This window comes from Microcaecilia unicolor, chromosome 10 (assembly GCF_901765095.1).
Source record: "Microcaecilia unicolor chromosome 10, aMicUni1.1, whole genome shotgun sequence".
Classification (NCBI taxonomy): Eukaryota; Metazoa; Chordata; class Amphibia; order Gymnophiona; family Siphonopidae; genus Microcaecilia; species Microcaecilia unicolor.
Window position 1 is genome coordinate 186,574,305 of NC_044040.1, and position 22,415 is coordinate 186,596,719.

Here is a 22,415-nt window from a genome sequence, read left to right on the forward strand (position 1 = left end):
AAACTGCATGGAAATGTAGGCTTATGCTATAGAATATGCCTAGGTGTATTTTGATTTGGCGCCGATTTTATAGGCAAGATATATAGAATCTAGTCCTAAGTACTTCCACGCTAACTGCAAGCTCAGTACCATGAGGTATCTGCAAATTTAGGGCCTGTTTACTAAGCCGCATTATAGATGTGTTAGCGTCTTTAACACACATTAACCATGAACGCTTGTTAATCAATGTATGCACCTATAATATCCCTATAGGCGCCTACATGGTTAGCACACATGATAGTTGTAGGTGTGTTAAAAATGCATAAACAGGGCACTTAATGTGGTACCTTTAACAGCGCCAAATGCTGGGAACACCCACAATGTTTGTCGCATTAAGGGGCCCCTTTTACTAAAGCTTAGCCCGTGCTAACAGACATTTATGTTTTGTTATGCTATATGAGACTTATCACCCACCAGCTCTCTCAACTGAGATTCAAGGTGAGTGCACAATATCAAAAGAGGCTGATACGCACATCAGGAATTACAAAGTATAACAGAAATAAAATTTTTATAAAGCATACCATCATACTGTACTTACACAAATACATTTTCAACGCTTTGCGAAAAGACTAACAACAACTCATTGAGTGCAATTCCACCGGAAGACCATTCCATAACTGAACAGCTAAATGTAGAAAACAGTTGGAAAATAAAGCCTTAAATCTCACATTCTTGGTTGTAGGGATGGACAGGAGAAGCCGGGAGTAACTGATTACACCTTCTAGAGGTTGCTTTAAAGTGTAATATTCTCACCAACTGAAATAAATCTTCTGGACAAGCACCCATTAAGATCTTAAAAACTAAACATAACACTTTAAAATGAATCTGAGCCTGCAGCTGAATGTTGAATTAATGCAAGTATATATTTTTATTCAGCTTTGGTGGGCTCAGCAATTACTGATCAAAAGGTATCATTTAAATTTGGTAAGGGAGTTAACTGGCACTTCCAGGTTGGCAGCTCATAAAGAACAACCAGCTGATGATATAGCAACATATTTTTTTTTAGTGGAGGAGTGGCCTAGTGGTTAGGGTGGTGGACTTTGGTCCTGGGGAACTGATTCCCACTTCAGGAACAGGCAGCTCCTTGTGACTCTGGGCAAGTCACTTAACCCTCCATTGCCCCATGTAAGCCGCATTGAGCCTGCCATGAGTGGAAAAGCACAGGGTACAAATGTAACAAAAATAAAATAGATACTATTGGAGATTCTACATGGAATGTTGCTACTATTGGAGATTCTACATGGAATGTTGCTATTCCACTAGCAACATTCCATGTGGAAGGCTGCGCAGGCTTCTGTTTCTGTGAGTCTGACGTCCTGCATGTACGTGCAGGACGTCAGACTCACAGAAGCAGAAGCCTGCGCGGCCACATTGATGATCTGCAAGGGCCAGGCACAGGCAGCTCCTTGTGACTCTGGGCAAGTCACTTAACCCTCCATTGCCCCATGTAAGCCGCATTGAGCCTGCCATGAGTGGGAAAGCACGGCACTACTTAAGCACTTAGGGCCAAATTCTATATATGGTGCCTATAAAATCCGCGCAGTAAACAGTTCCAACTAAGCATGTTCTTGAGTTATGTGCAGTGCACAGAATACGCTTAGTTGATTTTCTAGCGCCTAAAAGTACATGCGTCCGTTTACACCAACCAAAAAGTGCACTACTTCAGGAATCTAGTACTATATATATTAAAAAAAATCTATCCCCAGTAGTAGCTGAAACAAATACTGAAATTTATGGTGATAGATTTTGGCCAACTTTTTCATCAGTCAGTTTGGAAGACGTGTCGATGCTGATAAGGAAATGTTCTAAATCCTCCTGTATGTTGGACTCTTGTCCACACTACTTATTAAATAATCTTCCGGTAGAGGTTAAGCAGTGGATTACTATGCTTTTAAATAATATCTTGGCATCAGGATTACATTACATTACGGCTTATATCCCGCTAACACCTTTTCAGTTCTAAGCAGCTTGCAAACATTTTAAAGGGGTGTGGAAATCAGAACATTCCTCTGAGAATTACACCAAATTGCTTTGGAGACAGGCAGAAGTTTGATTATAATATTTCCTAAATTGGAGAGTTTTTATCTTTATTACAATCATTCAATTATTTCCATCATCTATATAAATAAATCCCACCTTGAACATTCTGAAGCTCACTGCAAGGCAGTGAAGCACTGAACTCCTGTAGTCTTCAACTCCTGTAGTCTTCTTAGGCTAGGCAATCAGGACCACTCACCCTAACTCATAGACCCGCCCTCAGCCACGCCCCATCTGGACATAAAACGCTACCTCAACGTTCTGAAGACAACCTGCTGAAGTCATCCCTAAACAGTTCGTTAGTTCATGGTGGTGAAGCCTTCCAAATCACAGTCTTTATGCCCCACCCTCGCATCAAACATCATGACGTCAAGGGCGGAACACAGAGAGTGAAGGGACTGCAACCCCCTCCAACAAACAACGAACCAGGCAGGGGGAGGAGTTAAACTTTCTAAGAAGATGATTGAACAACCTACAGGAAGGGAAGGGAAGGTAGCACAACAACGGCGGCGGCGGTATTTTTCGGCGTTCCGGGGTGGGGGGGGGATCGACAGGTTCGCGGGAGGGGGTGGGTTTGAGGGGGCCGTAGCCTGACTAGGAATCATTACACACCCTCCATTGCCCCAGGTAAAAATAAGTACCAGCCTGCCATGAGTGGGACACCACGGGGTACAAGTGTAACAAAAATTTAAAAAAAAAACTTCCATAATGAAGGGCGGGGGGGGGGGGGGTGTGCCTGCGAGAGACCTCTAACTGCCCCTGCACCTGAACAACCCCCGCGCGATGCAAAATCATGAAGCCCCGCCCCCTATCCCCTTCCCTCCTCACAGCATCACCCAACCCCTCCCCCCGCCGCATCACCAAGCCCCTCCCCCCCAATCGACCGCCTCTAGCATAAATGACTGAAAATGCACTTACACTGAAGGCACAATCACTTACACCAACTCTATAACTGGTGGAAATGCTTGCACAAACAATCTGTAAACAATGGCATTCCATATTTTACACACATATTTGTGTGAGCCATCCATGCTCTACCCAAACCCTGCCCATGTGTGAGCCCACTGGCAAAGTATGCACCATCCAATCATGGCATGTACTTTTCTGCTAGTCAATATTCTAAGAGGTCATTTATATGCATATGCGGTCGCTTTCATGTTTAAATGAATACTGCCATTTAAATGCCCTACTGCAACCTAAAACTAGGTGGCTCTTTATAGAATTGCCCCCTATCTAGGAATTGTATACATGGGTGGCTCCCCCCGCCCTAATGGAAATAGGTCATGTAAGGGTCTACAACTCAAAGAGCTGGAAGGATTATTTTTCTTTTTTCCTTCCTTTCTGCCACTCTAATAGAGGGTATTGTATTGAGGAGAGGCATTCCTGGCCTTATGGGAGTTGGATCCCGATGAACCAAACCACTCTGAGGGCAAAGGAAAAAGAGGCCTAGACTAATTTGCATTCTTCCTTATCCAAGTGAGAGTTGGAGCTCACAGCTGGAGTAACAGATGCCCTGGAGTGAGGTCCTGTGGCTTGGAGACTATAAGTTTGAAGAAGTCAAGGTGCCTGAGGGACTGAAGAGTAAACAAATAGAAATGGATGGAATTTATGAGACTTCTGAGGGTTATTTTTTGGCTCACTACCCCTGGTGTTTTAAGTGAACCTTGATCAGAGGAAAGGAGAGATTCGAAAGGGGCTGGGCTTGGGAAGCATTCCTGCTCGTATGGTAGGCATTATCTTTTTCACCAGGTTAATGGTCCAAAAAGATACTACTGAATCTTTCCTCATATAACAGCAGCTAGAGGGACGGGAGAAACAAGAAAGGCTCAGAGCAGAAGTGGCCAGGGAATATATACACAAGGTAGGCCCTAGCTCAATGTTACAGCTTTCCTTATATTACAAACCTTATAGTTTACCAACAAACAACCAGGGAAAACTGGCACACATTCATTCTGCATTGAGCCGCATCACTGGTCTGCAGATTAAGCTTGGAGGATAGCTAAATAAAGCTTGATTTATAACAGGATGCCTACATGAGAAGTCCAAACAAGCACCCTTTTAGGCCTATTTTATAAAGGCAATTTATGTGCCTGTGTGCCCACATAAGATAGCCTTAGCTGGGGCCAAGTCCCCATAAACAGGCTGAGCTACAAGAACGCATCCAGTACTATTAGAGGGCAGGAATGGAATACTGGGATTTATTATTCAGTTTCCATCATGGAGCAGGAATAAACAATGGCCAGAGATAGTCCTGTGGATAGACAAAATTTGGTACCCCTTCATGCTTGAGAGGTTATTTTAAGTTGGATACGAAATGGCTCTGTTATCTCTTTTTGTATTATTGAATGTTTACCATATATTAATCAATAAAAGCTGTGGCCATTTATTTTCACAATTATTAAGAGTTGACCATTGTTCAAGAGGTGGTAGTGAATGGGTTGGGACAAGGGATACAGGTGGAATATATTAGGCAACAACAGAGCCTGGTGGAGGTGTAGCCTAGTAGTTAGTGTAGTGAACTGAAAATCTGGAGAACTAGGTTCAATTCCCACAGCAGATTTTTGTGACTCTGGGCAAGTCACTTAACCATCCATTGCCCCAGATACAGAATAAATACTTGTATATAGTACGTAAGCCACTTTGATTGTAACCACGGAAAGGCGTTATATCAAGTACCATCCCCTTCCCCTTATATAAGGCCATGGTGAATGGTATCAAAAGCTGGAAAAAGTAGGTATATGTTTAGAAAAAAAGCCCAGTGCCATTATATTTTAATATTTTAACTAGGTTATTTTGAGAAGGGTGCTGTTTGTGAAAGAAATGTCTCTCTATATATCAATATAGTTTTTAAAAAATTATGAAATCAACTGTAACTTATTTCTCTTAATATCAGTTTGCATCAAAGATCTAAACTGATAATACCGATTCCCATGTGTTCTAAATAAATTCCTGACTTTTCACGTGCTCAACTTTACCAGCGAGGTAGGCAGCCTACACAGCAGGGGTAGAGCTACTCCTTTTAATTGTCTTATTCAGTACTAGGCATTATCAGTAAAACAAAATAGCAAACCAAGACACTTTTTATTCTGATGCCTAAAGTCACTGAAATATTGTTATTAAAAATGTTTCCCAGCACAAACATACTTGACAAAATATTCCAAAAAATGTTACTCATCATATTCCCTTTTATGTTAAATTCTACCTTTAGGATTCAAATATGAAAATAAATGAAATTTGTGGTACAAGTATACTGGTATTAGAATATACCCTACCCTGAACTAGGAGAACATTGAATAGCTCTGACAGTATGGTCGAAAGGTTGATGGTAATGTCTTCATGCCTCACTGAACCTTGTGTTTAATCTTTTTATTGAATAAAGAAAACATTGTAAATACAGAAACATAACGACCAAAACGTTTTTCGATTAATACCCCCCCCCTTCCCTTCCCCCCCTGAGAAATCTCCCTCCCCCCCTCAATCTCCTCCCCCCTTCCAGTCTTTCTGAGTCCAGCCATATAGGTCCCATTAGAAGTTCAACAGTCTGCTCCTAGCATTCGGGCACAGCGTATTAAGAAATGGGCTCCAGATGTTCTGAAATTGTAATCCTATTTTAGATTTGAAATCTGCAACTTCCATCCTTTCAACTCGCACAAGTGTGATCATGCGGGCTCTCCATCGGGAGCATGTAGGGTAATGTCGGGAAAGCCACTCAGAGAGGATCACCTGTTTAGCCACTATAATAGACTTATTTACAAAAGCTGTTAGTCCTGTCGGGATGGGGTGGACTAATATCGGGTGTCCCAATAGCAGACCTGAATCATAGTTCCACCCTGATGTCCAAATTTTTGAAACATACTGTGTTATATCCTTCCAATATTGCATTATACCTCTACAAGTCCAAAACATATGTCCCAAGGTGGCCCCAGGCTCCCGACATTTAGGGCACTCCCCCCAGGGAGAGAGCCCCATATGGAAGGCCCTTCTGGGAGAGATATACAGCCGGAGCGCCACTTTATATTGTGTCTCCCAGTGTGACTCACTGAACCTTATACATAGTTGTAATGCCCAAGTGCTTTATCAATTGATTACAACTCCAATCAAGAATATTTTGATCTTCCTTTTGTTTACCCTTGAGGTCTCGCCTTTTGCCATCTTTATTTATTTATTGATTGATTGATTGTGTTGGTGGAGGTGTACATTGTACTTATGAAGGCCTGAACCAAGCAGTTTCAGTGCTGCTAAGTATCTAATATCTAAGAATTAATGTACAGACGATGAGAAGTGGAAATTTCTCTTTTTTCTGTAAATTACAATGATATTAAGCAGGCCAGGTGAAGCAAGTACCCCCACCTCTTCCCCCCACCTTCCTCTGACCAAGCAAGTGAAAGACAATGAGCTCCTGCCATTTGTTGTCCATTTGCTGTTCACATGAATGTGTGCATTAGCCTTTGAGAGACTTTTAGGATGCAGATCAAAGGATGTTCCAGGTGTAGGGGGCAGGGTTGACAGGAGAGAGAGAGATAGAAAATCCTGTAAAAAGGACTGGATAAGAAAACATTATTGCAGAAGGGGGAGAATCTCTCCCTTTGAATATGGCCAAGAGACAAAATTCTTTCCCATGAAGTAAGTCTACTATCCCGGACAGAATTACCCTTTTACAACCACACTCAGGTAACACCTTATTTCCTTCTCTGCCTAGAACAATTCAAACACTATCTCCCTGGTCCCTGGAGTCAAAAGCAATAGTTCTATTGACAAGAGAAACCTAACACCTCTACAAAAAGCACAAACAATTGATATCCAACATTATCCCAATAGATCAGGTTCAATGTTGCTAACAACTTATTGTGATTTATAGTACAAAAGGTGATGTGGGATAGTATACATTAAGCAGTAATAACAAAGTAAATGAGGATTTATTCTACACTCTTTAATATACTTCAAGAACATAAGAATAGCCACACTGGGTCAGACCAATGGTCCATCTAGCCCTGTATCCTGTTTTCCAAACAGTGGCCAAGCCAGGTCACAAGTAGCTGGCAGAAACCCAAGTAGTAGCAACATTCCATGCTACCTATCCCAGGGCAAGCACTGGTTTCCCTCATGTCCATCTCAATAACAGACTATGGACTTTTTCTCCAGGAATTCATCCAAACCTTTTTTAAACACAGACATGCTTAACCGTCGTTACCACGTTCTCCAGCAGCAAGTTCTAGAGCTTATCTATTTGAGTGAAAATATATTTCCTCCTATTTGTTTTAAAAGTATTTCCATGTAATTTCATCAAGTGTCCCCTAGTCTTTAAGGAGGTGTTGATGCCCCTGTATAAGTCATTGGTGAGGCCCCACCTGGAGTATTGTGTTCAGTTTTGGAGGCCGTATCTTGTTAAGGATGTAAAAGAATTGAAGCGGTGCAAAGAAAAGCTAAGAGAATGGTATGGGATTTGCGTTACAAGACCTATGAGGAGAGACTTGCTGAACTAAACATGTGTACTCTGGAGGAAAGGAGAAACAGGGGTGATATGATACAGACGTTCAAATATTTGAAAGGTATTAATCCGCAAACGAACCTTTTCCGGAGATGGGAAGGTGGTAGAACGAGAGGACATGAAATGAGATTGAAGGGGGGCAGACTCAAGAAAAATGTCAGGAAGTATTTTTTCATGGAGAGAGTAGTGGATGCTTGGAATGCCCTCCCGCGGGAGGTGGTGGAAATGAAAACGGTAACGGAATTCAAACATGCGTGGGATAAGCATAAAGGAATCCTATGCCGAAGGAATGGATCCTCAGGAGCTTAGTCAAGATTGGGAGGCGGGGCTGGTGGTTGGGAGGCGGGGATAGGGCTGGGCAGACTTATACGGTCTGTGCCAGAGCCGGTGGTGGGAAGCGGGACTGGTGGTTGGGAGGCGGGGATAGTGCTGGACAGACTTGTACGGTCTGTGCCAGAGTCGGTGGTTGGGAGGCAGGGCTGGTGGTTGGGAGGTGAGGATAGTGCTGGGCAGACTTATACGGTCTGTGCCTGTGCCAGAGCCGGTGGTTGGGAGGTGGGGCTGGTGGTTGGGGGGTGGGGATAGTGTGTGGCAGACTTATACGGTCTGTGCCCTGAAGAGCACAGGTACAAATCAAAGTAGGGTATACACAAAAAGCAGCAAATATGAGTTATCTTGTTGGGCAGACTGGATGGACCGTGCAGGTCTTTTTCTGCCGTCATCTACTATGTTACTATGTTACTTTTTGAAAGGATGAAAAATCAATTCACTTTTGCCTGTTCTACATCACTCAAGACTTTATAGACCTCAATCATATCCCCCCTCAGCTGTCTCTTTTCCAAGCTGAACAGCCATAACCTCTTTAGCCTTTCCTCGTATGGGAGGCGTTCCATCCCCTTTATCATTTTGGTTGCTCTTCTTTGAACCTTTTCTAATTCTGCTATATCTTTTTTGAGATACGGCAACCAGAATTTAATGCAGTACTCAAGGTGAGGTCACACCATGGAGCGATACAGAGGCATTATAATATTTGGTGTTACTTTGCATCCCTTTCCTAATAATTTCTAGCATCCTGTTTGCTTTTCTGGCTGCCACCGCAAACTGGGCAGAAGATTTCAGCGTATTGTCTACAAAGACACCTAGATCTTTTTCTTGACTGCTGACTCCTAAGGTGGACCTTAGCAGGATAGCATCAAGCTATAGTTGTGCCCTGTGTGACTTGCTCACCGGTAACCCTGGTGTCCTGTGTGACTTGCCCACACACTGCCCCACATATGTCGCCATGCTAACGAGTGGAGTAACTTTTGCGTCCTTCCATTTTTGCACTCTGTGCGGCCATACCACTTGCATAGCTCGTGGTACAGTGTTGACAGTAAGCTCCTTACCCTGTACACAATGACGTCACACTGAAGGGTAATATGTAATTTTTCCTAATATAACAACTCTCATGGAGATTTCAGAAATTCAGAATATGGACCCTAAATTTCTAATAAAATTCTGATTCCAAAATCCTTTCTCTGACCATTTGTTTGTTTCTTTTTCTTCTCTTTCTATGACTGATGTAAATATAACAGCTCTAATGTCGTATTTAAGTGGGTGAGCCATAAAACAATATCAGGATTTGCAGAACATATTGCTGTGATATTTCTTTCATATCTATGGATTCGGCATTCAGTCATCACATGTTCCAGGATCTATTCTTCATAGGCACAATCACATGCTGGAGAGCCATTAATTTTTCATTAGTGTAGCAAATATCCATATCTTCCATGCTTTGTAGTTGTCTACAAAGTAGATTCGTTATCTAATGTGGATACAGACCATGACTCTAATTTAGCTCTCATAGGTATATGTAATTCCTTCAATAACCTTACCCTTTCCATGCTTACAAATATTCTTTAGTCCATGTCATCTGCAACTTCTGCTCCCGATCCTATGCCCTCTTCTTTTATAAAGAATCCGATGTTGGAGCTCTACCGGTTGACCCTAGTCTGGAATCAGGATATGTTCTATCCATTGGAAAGGAGCTGTGATTAGTCCTGTGCTGAAAAACAACTCCTTGAACCCATCAAATCCTACTCATTACTGCCAAATCTTTAGCGTTCCATTTGCTGCTGAGATTTCACAGAAGAATGTCCTTACTCAGCTGCAGAATTTTATGACTAGACAAGCACACTTCACCCTCATCAGTTTAGTTTCAGAGAGATCACAGTATAGAAACTTGTCTGGTAATATTACTGTGTCAGGTTAGAGGATATTTGGACTCTGTAAAAATTGTCATCGACCATGGCTAACCTTATCAACTGGGGATCAGGGGTTCAATACTGAATTGGATCCAGTCATCTTAAGTTCCAGGATGTCTAAAGACAAGGCAAGGTTTACTTATTTAACCCAGTACCCTCACGGTCCTTAAGGGCCACAACCCAGTCAGGTTTTGAAGATTTCCACACTGAATATGCATGAGATTGATTTGCATGTGCAGTTTCCATTGTATGCAAATAGATCTTATGCATAATTCATTGTGGAGATCTTGAATACCGGATTGGGTTGTGGCTCTCAAGGACCATGATTGTCCACTCCTGCTCTAACCTGTAATGTTCTTCAGGAGTCCAATCTGTCTCTAACTCCTTTAAATTTCTTCCTGAGTCTTCGTGCTACACTCAGTTTACCAATATTAGTTAATTCTTTTCACAGATGATATTCAGCTTTCCGGTATGTCCATCCTTCAGACTCTTAGACCTGCTGAATGTTTGTTTGCCAGAGTTGTCCCAATGGCTTACTGACCAATGACTTAACCTACACTTCTTTAAATGCTCCATGATGTGGATCTCAGGCTGGTGCCCATCTCTTTCTTATTCACCAGTACCGTCTGGGTACCAGTTTATTCTTCCAGAATGCTGGACTTCACTTTGGATCCAGAATTTAAGTTCGAGGCCCAGATATCTTCTGTGGTTAAGGCTTGTTTTTTTTCCACTTGCATCCATGCCTTAATTATTGGCAGGTTTAATGGACTATATTTAGGTTTCCAGCTCAAATAGAACCAGCCTCTTTTGGACTAAAGTGTCTTGAGTCCTCATCTGCAATTTAAAGGAGTTGGAGACAGAACAGACTCCTGAAGAACATTACAGGTTACACAGCAGGAGTGGGCAATCATGGTCCTGGAGAGCCACAACCCAATCTGGTATTCAAGATCTCCACAATGAATATGCATAAGATCTATTTTACTGCACATGCAAATCAATCTCATGCATATTCAGTATGGAAATCTTGAAAACCTGACGGGTTGTGGCCCTCAAGGACCGTGAGGGTACTGGGGTTGTTTCCCTCCCCCCTATTTTGATCCCCCACCCTACTTACTTAGGCCAGTCATTGCAATAGAGATCAAAGATCTTGACTTCTTTTGGAACGCAGTGGAAGGCGACAAATGATAGTGGTGGTAGACAGAGTCCATTCTGAGGAATAGGTACCATATACGCACTCTCCAGGGGCCTAAATATAGACACATTGTTATAGAATCACCCCTATCTAACTGGAATTCATAGAAATGAGGCTGAAGTAGGTTATGCAATATCAGAAATATTAACCAGTAGCCTCTCGGGTATTTAAGCTAAATGCAGTTCCCTGACTGCATCTGGAATGAGTCATATAAATCTTTGACTTTACAATACAAATACGTCCTTACTCTAGGAATTTCCAGGAAACAGCAAAAGAGTACACGAAATTGAAACAATTCCAAAAATACAGAGGGAGGTTTTACTTCACCAAATGTAGGGAAATACGGAAGGTGAAATTCTATATCAAGTGCATTTGGTCATTTTTAGACAAAGGGGTTACAAATTTGTTCATTGCAACCGATAGAAACTTACAATCTGTTGCTGCCGTTGAAGCCCTAAATAACATAAAACTGAACTGTGGGAAGAGCATGTCTCCTCAGAGGCCTGGGACCATGAAGCAAAGCAGAACTGAATCTGACACCCAGATTGTTGGGATGTTTGAGAATTTTGCAGCACAGTGTTGCTTTTTTGAAATTAAATATAAAAAACATGTGGAAAGTTTTGTTCTTATGGTACTTCTAGGATCTTTTTATAATGGTAACTTCAGTTTCATTCTGCATCTCTTATCAATATATATAAATGGCGAGTGTCGTACTCACTCGCAAATGCGCAGTAGAGACCCTCTCTGCCCCGCCCCCGCGTCAATACGTGATGACGAGGGCGGAACAGAGAGGGTCTCTACTGCGCATTTGCGAGGGACACCGCCATCGCTAATGCTCCCCCCACCCGGAGTCGCCGCCGCCACCCACCTTCCACCCGGTCGGGCCCTCGCTCCGCTATTGAAACAGCGAAGGCACGCAGCACACAGCTCTGCTGAGCTGCCGTCGGCCTTCCTTCTTCTTCTCTGCCTGTGTCCCGCCCTCAACGACGTTACCTCACACGAGGGCGGGACACAGGCAGAGAAGAAGGAAGGCCACGGCAGCTCAGCAGTAGAGCTGTGTGCTGCGTGCCCTCGCTGTTTCAATAGCGGAGCGAGGGCCCGACCGGGTGGAAGGTGGGTGGCGACGGCTCCTGGGGGGGGAGGGATGAACTTGGAGGGGGAGTGGCAGCGGCGAATTCGGCGGCGGGGCTTTTCAACCCCCCTCCTATACTAGCCTGTTTTTACGTGCTGAACGGCTAGTTATTCATATATTTTACTACTGTAATAGTGGATATTTCATGCCCAGAATTCCAAGTGACTTAATATTTAGCCATGTGAAAGTCCTCCACCCACCCTTTCCAGGCTAGAAAATAGGTCTTTGACTCAACTGGAATATGAAATAACTTTTCTTGGAAAGGATTCCAGGCTTTTGCTGGGTGCATTAATTTTGTACTAGGAATACCAGAGCAATGAAGTCAGACTGAAAGCATTTTCTACTATCAACAATAAGAATTAGTTCATCTCTGACAGTTCTATTGCTGATTTGAGAAGGTCAGTTTTCAATGGGATTTTCCCAAGCAAACAAGGTACTGACCCTGGTCGCTTGCCCTGGTTCAGAGCTTCCCAAATCTGTCCTGCTTACTCCACATTTAGGACTAGATTCTATATATCACGCCTATAAAATCAGCGCCAAAATGAAATACGCCTAGGTGTATTCTATAAAGTTATAGAATACGCCTACATTTCTGTGCAGTTTATAGAATATGCCAAGCACCCATCCTCGTGATTAAATTTAGTGGTGGTCAGTTATGCCAAGTAAAACTTGGTGTAAATGCCGAGGCCTAAATTAGATGCAGACAGGGTGTATTCTATAACAACATGCATAGATGTTTAGAAATGCCCATGACCCGCCCATTCCATGCCCATGGCCACACACCCTTTTCAACTATGCAACTTAGAATTTACTCGCATCATGTTACAAAATACACTTAGACAGCTATGCATGCAAATTCTAATTAATGCCAGCGTCAATAATCGCTTGCTAATTGGCAATTATCAGCGCTGATTGGCTTGTTAACTAATTAAGTTGCACGCGCAAATCTGTAAATGACTGGATTTGCATGTGCAACAAGTCACGCTATATAGAATCTGGGGGGTTACTGTTTATTCTTATATGGGCAGCTTGCACAGCTTAGTGGTTAGTGCAGCGGACTTTGATCCTGGGGAACTGGGTTCACTTCCCACTGCAGCTCCTTGTGACTCTGGGCAAGTCACTTAACTCTCCAATGCCCCAGGTACAAATAAGTATCTGTATATAATAATGTAAACCACTTTGAATGTAGTTGCAAAAAAAACCACAGAAAGGCAGTATATCAAGTCCCATTCCCTTTCTGTAGGGAATTTTAATATAATATAATATTTTGACAATATAATAATGAGTTGCTTAGCATATATATGTATGCAATGCAGCTCATTTCTATCTAAGGCACATTAGGGTCAATTTTTACATATTTTTGTATTATTGGCAAATAGCACGTTATTTTGAATTAACAACTGCTAATTGGCAAATAATGCACTTTGTTGCCACAATGCAGCTTGTTATAAACCATTTGGGACAGGGGAATTGTTAGTATGCATGAACGCAACTTGCTTTGAGCCACAAATGAACAAAAAAAGCATGAGCTAAATCCAAAATAAAACAAAACAGGAGCTTGTCCTGCGACATTTATAAACCTTTATCTATCCCCTCTCAGCTGTCTCCTCTGAAGGCTGCTGATCGAACATCTATGGAAGCCCCTCCTTCTCCCTGCTCCCTGCTCCAAATATCTTTATTTTTTGTTTTTGTTACATTTGTACCCTGCGCTTTCCCACTCATGGCAGGCTCAATGTGGCTTACATGGGGCAATGGAGGGTTAAGTGACTTGCCCAGAGTCACAAGGAGCTGCCTGTGCCTGGCCCTTGCAGATCATCAATGTGGCCACGCAGGCTTCTGCTTCTGTGAGTCTGACGTCCTGCACGTAGACTCACAGAAACAGAAGTCTGCGCAGCCTTCTACGTGGAATGTTGCTAGTGGAATAGCAACATTCCATGTAGAATCTCCAATAGTAGCAACATTCCACATAGAATCTCCAATAGTAGCAACATTCCATGTAGAATCTCCAATAGTATCTATTTTATTTTTGTTACATTTGTACCCCGTGTTTTTCCCACTCATGGCAGGCTCAATGCGGCTTACATGGGGCAATGGAGGGTTAAGTGACTTGCCCAGAGTTACAAGGAGCTGCCTGTGCCTGAAGTGGGAATCAAACTCAGTTCCTCAGGACCAGAGTCCACCACCCTAACCACTAGGCCACTCCTCCACTGTGATCCTCCGATATTCAGCCGGCACTGGGCAGTGCTGTTAATGTCCGCTGCTGGTGCTGAACCCAGATATTCAATTCTGGGCTATATCCGGTCGCCGACATTGAAAATCCATTTTTTTTAAAAAGCTGACTAGCACATGCCTGGCTAACTCAATGTTCAGAGCTAACCAGGCATTCATTAGTGCATAAAGATAGAAGCAGATTGGGCTCCACCCTTGAAACGCCCCCGACATGCACTTCACTCTTAACAGGTCATTTTTCAGCACAAATAACCGGTTACATGCCTCTGAAAATGATCATATAGCTGCTGATAAGCAAGTTAACTGGTCAATGGCCGTTTCTGGCCACTTAACTCGCTTTGAATATTGGCCGGAGAGAAATTTTTCAATCAAGTGGGCCTGCAGGCTAATTTTTAAAGGGGAAATCTCTGTAGAGTTCCTCTTTGAAAATCCCATGGGCTGGAGTGCAGGTAACTAAATAAGTATGCCTGTTAAATCTCAGGAAAGCAGACACAGAGATTTCAAAATGAAATCCTCACACTTGTGTTTTTGGTCTTACCTCAGCCCTGCTCTAGTGCCATCTTTCTTTCTGCTTGATATGTTGCAGCTGACATACTATTCCCTACTGAGAGCTCAGGGCAATTAAAGGGCTTATTTCCAAAACCCTTTCAGTGCTATGGATTTAGCAGGTTTTGGAAATAAGCCCTTCAATTCTGAAAGAGTCTTTTTTTCTCCATTCATTTGCCCCTGAAAATCCCTTTGAAAGATCCCCCCATAATTTTTCTGCTATTAACTTCACTTATTTATTTCAAGCATTTCTAGCCTGCTGATTTTTAGGTGGGCTACAATAAAACATACATAAAATCACTAAACAATACCAACACAGATGCATTTTATCTTCAAAATCCAACACATTAAGAACATCAAGAAAACAAATGCCTGAACAAACAGATGAGTTTTTAACTGTTCCTTAAAAGTGGGTAAACCTGTAAGATTTCATAACCGAGCAGGAAGTTTATTCCATAAAACTGGGCCTTGAATAAAAAAGGCAGCAATTCTCGTAACTGCATAACGTATCTGGCAAGTGAAGTAGCTGTTTTCCCTCAGAGTATAACACCCGGGGGGGGGGGGGGGGGGGAGGGGGGAAGATAAAGCTCACATACCCACTGAAAACATGGAGGTGTCAAACCAACAAGAAACTTAAAATCAGCACCAACAACTTAAAATCCACTCTATAAGCAACTGGCTACCAATGCAACGATTCCAATACTGGAGTAACATGTTCAAAGTGACATGGAGGAGCATTTTGCAAAAAAACCATCCAAAATCTGAATAGGAAAGAAGTTCATTTTCAAAAAAGAAAAATGGCCATCTTTTGTTTTCGAAAATACTGTTTCTAACAAGGTTTTGTGCTTTGGACGTTTTGTGTTTTGGTCCATTTTCAAAAAAAGAAAAGTCCAAGTGAAAACGTAGAAAATCAAGCCATTGGGATGTAGGAGGGGCCAGGATTTGTAGTACACTGGTCTCCCAGACATCCCAGGAGAGAAATGGGACACCCTAGGGGGCATTGCAGTGGACTTCAAAAACATGCTTCCAGGTACTCATCTCACCATTGCTCCCTTATCTTGTCTGCTGAACCTCCCGAAACCTACCCAAAACCCACTGCCCACAACTGTACACCACTACGATAGCCCTTATGGGTGAAGGGGGCACCAGTATGTGGGTACAGTGGGTTTCTGGTGAGTTTTGGAGGGCTCACAGTTTCCCCTACAAATGTGACAGGGAGAGAGGGACCAAAGTCCCCCACACCAGGGTGCACTGCACTGACCACTACACTACTCCAGGGACCTGCATGCTGCTCTAACAGACCTGGCTCTAACATCTGAGGCTGTCATAGAGGCTGCTAAATCATATTTGTATTCACGTTTGTGGGGGGGGGGGGAGGGGGTCACCCCTGATTCTCTCCAGTGGTCATCTGGTCATTTAGGGCACCATTTGTGCCTTATTCATTATAAAAACAGGTCTAGCTCAAAATGTCTTAGTTTAAGTCCTGGACACTTTTGTTCCATTATGGCTGAAAAATATCCCAAGTGTTAGGAACGCCCAGATCCCGCTCTTAACATGCCCCTGACACGCCCCCTTGTGATTTGAACGCACTTCTGATGGACTTCATAGAAAAATGTCTAAAAATTGGTTTTGAAAATACCAATTTGGACTTTTTTTGTGAGAAAAACATCCAAATTCAGATTTTTGCCACTTTTTGGACGTTTTTCTCTTTTGTAAATCAGCTCCTTAATTTCCCCCCATTATGGAATTTTCCATCATTTGCTTTGAAGAAACCTGAAAGAATTTGGATGAATAAATTCTCTATATGAATTTTTACAGCACCAATAATGCACAGCTAGTAGCTGCAGTCTGCAAAACGTTTCCAACGCATTAAGCATAAGAATTTATATGCACTGGTAATAAACTGGCAAAGCATTGCAAAGGATGGGGCTAGTTAACAACTACTTGAAACCTTGCAGTTATAATGCAATTCCGTAATTCAGACATCAGTAAGGGAGGATCTAATTTTATAAGATAAAATGTAAGCATGTTAGCGCTATGACAGACAAATGAAAATGGCATAAATTTCATAGATATATCTAGTTTGAGAACATATTTATCCATCAAGCAGCTTTATCGGTAACACCTTGTCATACTAGCATTAAACACACAACCAGTATGCAACTCATTATCAGTTGAGTCACGTGCTTTTAATTCATCTGCTATCACTATACAAATGCATTTAAGTATACTACTACTACTACTTAACATTTCTAAAGCGCTACTAGGGTTACGCAGCGCTGTACAATTTAACATAGAAGGACAATACCTGCTCAAAGAGCTTATCTATTCCAACAAAGGTTTTGCTGAACATTTCCACAAACTACTTTTAAATATTTCAATTTCTTACCTTCCATAATACACTCATCTGGCACCGGAATTTTCCTGCCAATTTCCATGACAAATGCCTTGATTTTATTGAGATTTTCCTGTAAGTGCACATAGAGCTTATCCTGAGCTTTGGCAGGATCTCGCATTATCTCTGCGCTATTCTCATGGCAGTTTTCTTGAACAGATTTGGACACATTATCAGAACCTCCATAGGTAGCGCTTGAACATGAAACCAAAGTCCTTGCTGGCTGGGATTCGTCAGTATCTTCAGACAGCAGGAGTCCCTCATTCTCCTGACTAGGATATATGTCTGGAAAGGGCATATTGGCCTGTAAATCTACATTCTCTACATCTTGTCCAGTATTTGCCTTTGTACACTTTGTGCGGATTCCATGCAAAGCTAAACTCTGCGACCTGCAATACGAACAAATGAAAACGCAAATGTACTGAACTTTGAGGCCAATGCGACCAAAGTGTGCTAATGCTTTTCTAAGCACTGACATGCGTTAAGAGCACTGTTAGCATGCACAATCTAGTTTACACACGTTAATAGAACTTTTAATTCAAATTAATTATCTTATAAGAATTCTAACACATAAACTTATGATAATGAAGTAATGCGATGCAAAACAACTCATTACTTTTCCATGTTAACACTCAACAAAAATGAACACAGAGTTGTTAGTGGGTAAAATCCTAACTACAATTTGGGAAGGTGTAGCAAACGTTTTGCAAAACATCCGTGTTAACACAGTGACTTTGATGCTAGTGAGTTAACACAGAACTAATTTCAATGTCATTAACACGGACATCTAATGCAAAGTAATTAAAGTACATTAACTAGAGGTGTACACCGGGACATAATCTGGTCCCCATTCCCACCCATCCCCAGTCACTTCCTTTCCATCTCTGCACTATCCCCATCATATTAGTACCGTCCCCTCATCATCCACAGTTTTCTTTCCCATCCCAGTACCCAACCCACATTTAAAAGATCTCATAAATTCAAGAAAAACATAAAATGCATCCTATAACTTGTTAAAATTTAACAAACGAGTCCTGAGTGCTTACTGTGGTTTTTACCGTTCCAGATTTGGACGGTGAGGACTGTTGAGAAAGCAACAGCGAAACGGGTCCGTCGGGACCCCACTCTTGGAAGTTGATTAGGCAGCGAAGCACAGACCATACAGTCTAACTGAGATAAGTGGCTCTTTTTCATCTCTAAAGTCATTGTACCACGTTCTCGTTAGAATTAAAGAGAGGTTTTTTCACCTATGATTACTTTTTAACAGTGCGCCACTCACACTATTCCGGATTAAAATATCCGTGCAGGGCGACAGTAGTATGAGGTTTTTCCCTCTCTATCATAAAATAGGAGTATTACACGGTGGTTATTGGTGTACCAATACGATTGTTTCACAACGATGTTCATGTGAATCGAGATCTAATTTTGAGTTACACGGCAAAATTTAACATAAAACAATAGGCATAACTTTGTTAAATATACAAGAAAAACATATTATTTATTAACATGGACTGCGAGAAAACAATCACTTCAAACTACGCAAAAATAATAAACCATCTCCAGAACCAGAGTTCAGTTCCAATTTACCTTCCTTGATTGCTCATCCTGAAACTGACAAGAACATTCTGATGATGTGCTGGTGACAGGAGTTCCAAGCAAGGAGCAGGCAACATGTCTGATGGTTTGATCCTAAGCAAATAAATTGAACCTTGAACATATGTCAGTTTTGGCCACACGTGGGACCTCTGTTGCCAGTAGGTAGTAAGAGACCAGCAGAATTACTTGTTCAAGCTCAATATATATGTATCCACTTTAATCACAGAAATCATTTCCTGGATCTTGACAATCTGCCTCCATGTCTTCTCATTTTGAATGTATTGTTGGTGGTTCAGCAACTGGATGCACCTTGACTACAGCTTGATCTGCCTCAGTGTTTTCAATTTGTTTCAACCCTTCTTTTTAACAATTTTGTAAGCAATATTGCAGAGGATCAACTTCAGTTTTTGATAGCTGGAGTCCATGACAGCATACGAGACTGAGATTATGACCTGCGCAACCTATCCAGACCTCATGGTAAAGTGGGTTATAACTGCCAAATTAAATTAAATATTAGCTGCATTATCATTCACATAGATGAGACTAGCTTGGTGGAGATTATACTCTGCCAAAATGCTTGAAACAAATTGACACATATTCTCACCAGTTTATCTGTGGTCTCTCTCGTTGCCAAAATTACTGAACACATGCATCAATTTTCATCAAGGTGAGCTCCTCTTTCAATTTTTTTTTTTAAGCTGAGGTGTTGGTGTTAGGTTTCCGAGTCAAGGTGTGCACAAGGACATAATCTAGTCCCTATCCCATTTCCAAATCATCCCCTCACATATCCATTCACTTTTGATCCATCCCTTCCTGTCCCAGTGGTAGTAATGACTTTTTTGTCCCCATCCCTGTGGATTTCCGCAGATTTCCCGATGTCCCCATTCCCGCCACACCTCTAATGCTAACAACCAATGTTAATGAACTTTAATATATTGGGTTTCTTGCTTGGAAAGTACTGAAAACATGGCCTATGATGATAGATAATGGTTGCAAGGCCCATTCAGGATACATTTTTTTCCTTCTTTCTTTGGAAGTTGTTTAAGGTTGTATATTGTTTAGACTTGGCTTGTCCAAAATTAGGTGATTCATTAAAACCATAAACATAAATATATTTATTTTATGGATTGTTTCTTCTTTGGAGGCCATTCTATAAAGTGGCACCTCATTTTAGGTGCCAGGAAGGAGCATACTTAGTGCCAATTCTATAACAGCTTCAGGACACGCCTAAGCTGCTCTAGCCCCTAATATTCAAAAGCATTTAACTGGCCAGGATCAACACCTTACCGGTTAAAAGCCGCATAACAGTCTATCTGTGCTATTCAGTGGGAGATAACCGCCTATCTCCTGTTGAATATTGCCGCGTTAGCAGCTAGCGGATAGCTAGTTATATCAGCCGATATAACTGGCTATCTGCCGACTTTCAGCCCCAGTTTAGCGCCTACATTTGGCCATGAGAATAGGTGGGATATCTTTGGCCAGTTTCAACATAACCGGCTAAGTCTGAATATCGACTTAGCCGGTTATTTATTTATTATTAATTTATTTAGATTTTGCTCACACCTTTTTCAATAGTAGCTCAAGGTGAGTTACATTCAGGTTATGTTCAAACTGGCCAAAATTTAACCAGATATTCAATGCCGGTCACTGGGGTTTAGCGCTGACCGCATGAGTTAGCCGGGCTAACTCCCACGGTCTGAAAATTGCCCCATAGAATACTAGTGTAAATCCACTTTGACATGTCTAATGGTAGGTGCAGTCACTTGCACAATGTAAATAGTAGGCCTACACAGGTGTACCTAAGTGTACGCATGCAACTGATAGTACTCTATAAGTTGCGTACATCACTAGATGAAATGCCCATGATACACCCATACTCCTCTCACGTTAACTTTCCCTCTAAAGTTGCGTACTATGCAACTTAGGCACACTTTTATAGAATAGTGCCTAACCGTGGTGCACATAGATGCCAATTTGTAATAGTGTTCATGTGCGTAAATGCACTTATTCTATAAATTAGTGCACACAATTGCGGTTAGATTCTATATATCATGCCTAAAAAAAATCAGCGCTGAAATGAAAAAGCCCGAGTATTCTATATAGTACTTTATAGGATAAGCCTAAATTTCCGTGTGGTTTATAGAATACACTAAGCAGCCATCAACACAACTAAATTTAGTTACAGCCATTCATGCCACATTTTAGTGGAGTAAATGCTGATGCCTACATTACACACGGACCGGGTGTATTCAATAACAACGTGCATAGATTTTACAAATGCCCATGACCCACTCATTCCAAGCCCATGACCACACCCCTTTTCCAACAATGTAACTTAGAATTGACGTGCATCACACATCACATTATAAAATACACTTAGTCAGTTGGGCAAGTAAATTCTAACTATTGCCAATTAGTATCAATAATTGCTTAAGAGGCCATTATCAGCACTGACTGTATTTGCGCATGCAACCAAAGTCACACTATATAGAATCCAGGGGTTGGTGCCTAAATTTAGATGCCCTTTATAGAGTTGCCCTTCTAGGGCCAGATTGAGTAAATGGCACCCAAACTTGGAAGCCATTAAGATCTCTGTCACATGCCACGTCTGTAAAGTTCTATACGGGTTACTTGGTGCTACACAACTTTTATAATAGTATGAATTCCTGTACTCAGCTTTGGATGCAATGACTTACACCTACTGAAACCTGGTGTAAATCCTCATGCCCAACTGATGACAGTTGGGCGCATAAATCCAAATATTCTATAACATCACGTCTAATTTCTATGAACACCCCTGCCCCTCCCATGGCTATGCTCCCTTTTGAGTTGTGTGTTATGAAATTTTGGCACACACATTATAGAATAGGGCATAGGGCAAATGCATGCGTAACTCCTAATTGTTGCCAATTAACTCCAATTAGCTTCAATAATTGATTGTTAACACCTAATTGACTAATTACGTGCACATCTGGGAACTACACCCAAATCTGAGCGCCCAGCTTTGGGCTACCTATATAGAATCCAGAGAGCATATGTCTATTTCTTTCAACTGATTTTAAAAATGTTTTTGATTAAATATGATTCTCAGCCAGAAAATTAATCTATCCACCTGCCCTGTAGCATGCAGTATTATGACTAAGTAGAATTTTGATAAGCATCATTGTTGGACGAATAGGCATGAAATATCCTCACAGCCTGTACATTCTGGTACGATACCTGTTGAATTTCATCTTCATTCTTTCTTCTTTGGATGCATGGCCTAAGGTACGTTTGCAAATAGGCTCAGGAGTATTGTCTTCAGCATTTGCCTTTCCCTTATAAGCCTGTATTTTAATTTGAAGCTGTTCATCCTCTTCATTTTTGTTAATAACAGATTTCAAATCACCCTTCTGGCTAGCATATTCTGTTTCACTGTCATCTTCTCCCCTAAAGTAGTGAGAGATATAAGTTTAATACCCATATTCACTGGCACTGACATTAAACTAGCTTTTACTATATACAGGGCTTTTTTTGAG

General features: G+C 41.7%; 1 protein-coding gene across 3 annotated transcripts in view; it reads right to left on the bottom strand.

Moving 5' to 3' along the window:
• Nucleotides 1-22,415, bottom strand: part of VEPH1 (ventricular zone expressed PH domain containing 1) — a 130,900-nt gene that overhangs the window by 43,373 nt on the left and 65,112 nt on the right. For 2 of the 3 annotated variants that reach the window (XM_030216378.1, XM_030216380.1), the window contains exons 7-8: nucleotides 22,093-22,326; nucleotides 17,296-17,690 (exon numbers count right to left, since the gene is read on the bottom strand). In XM_030216378.1, the coding sequence (XP_030072238.1) occupies nucleotides 17,296-17,690; nucleotides 22,093-22,326 (629 nt within the window). The remainder of the gene's footprint in view (nucleotides 1-17,295; nucleotides 17,691-22,092; nucleotides 22,327-22,415) is intronic. The other variant, XM_030216379.1, reaches the window with a different exon arrangement.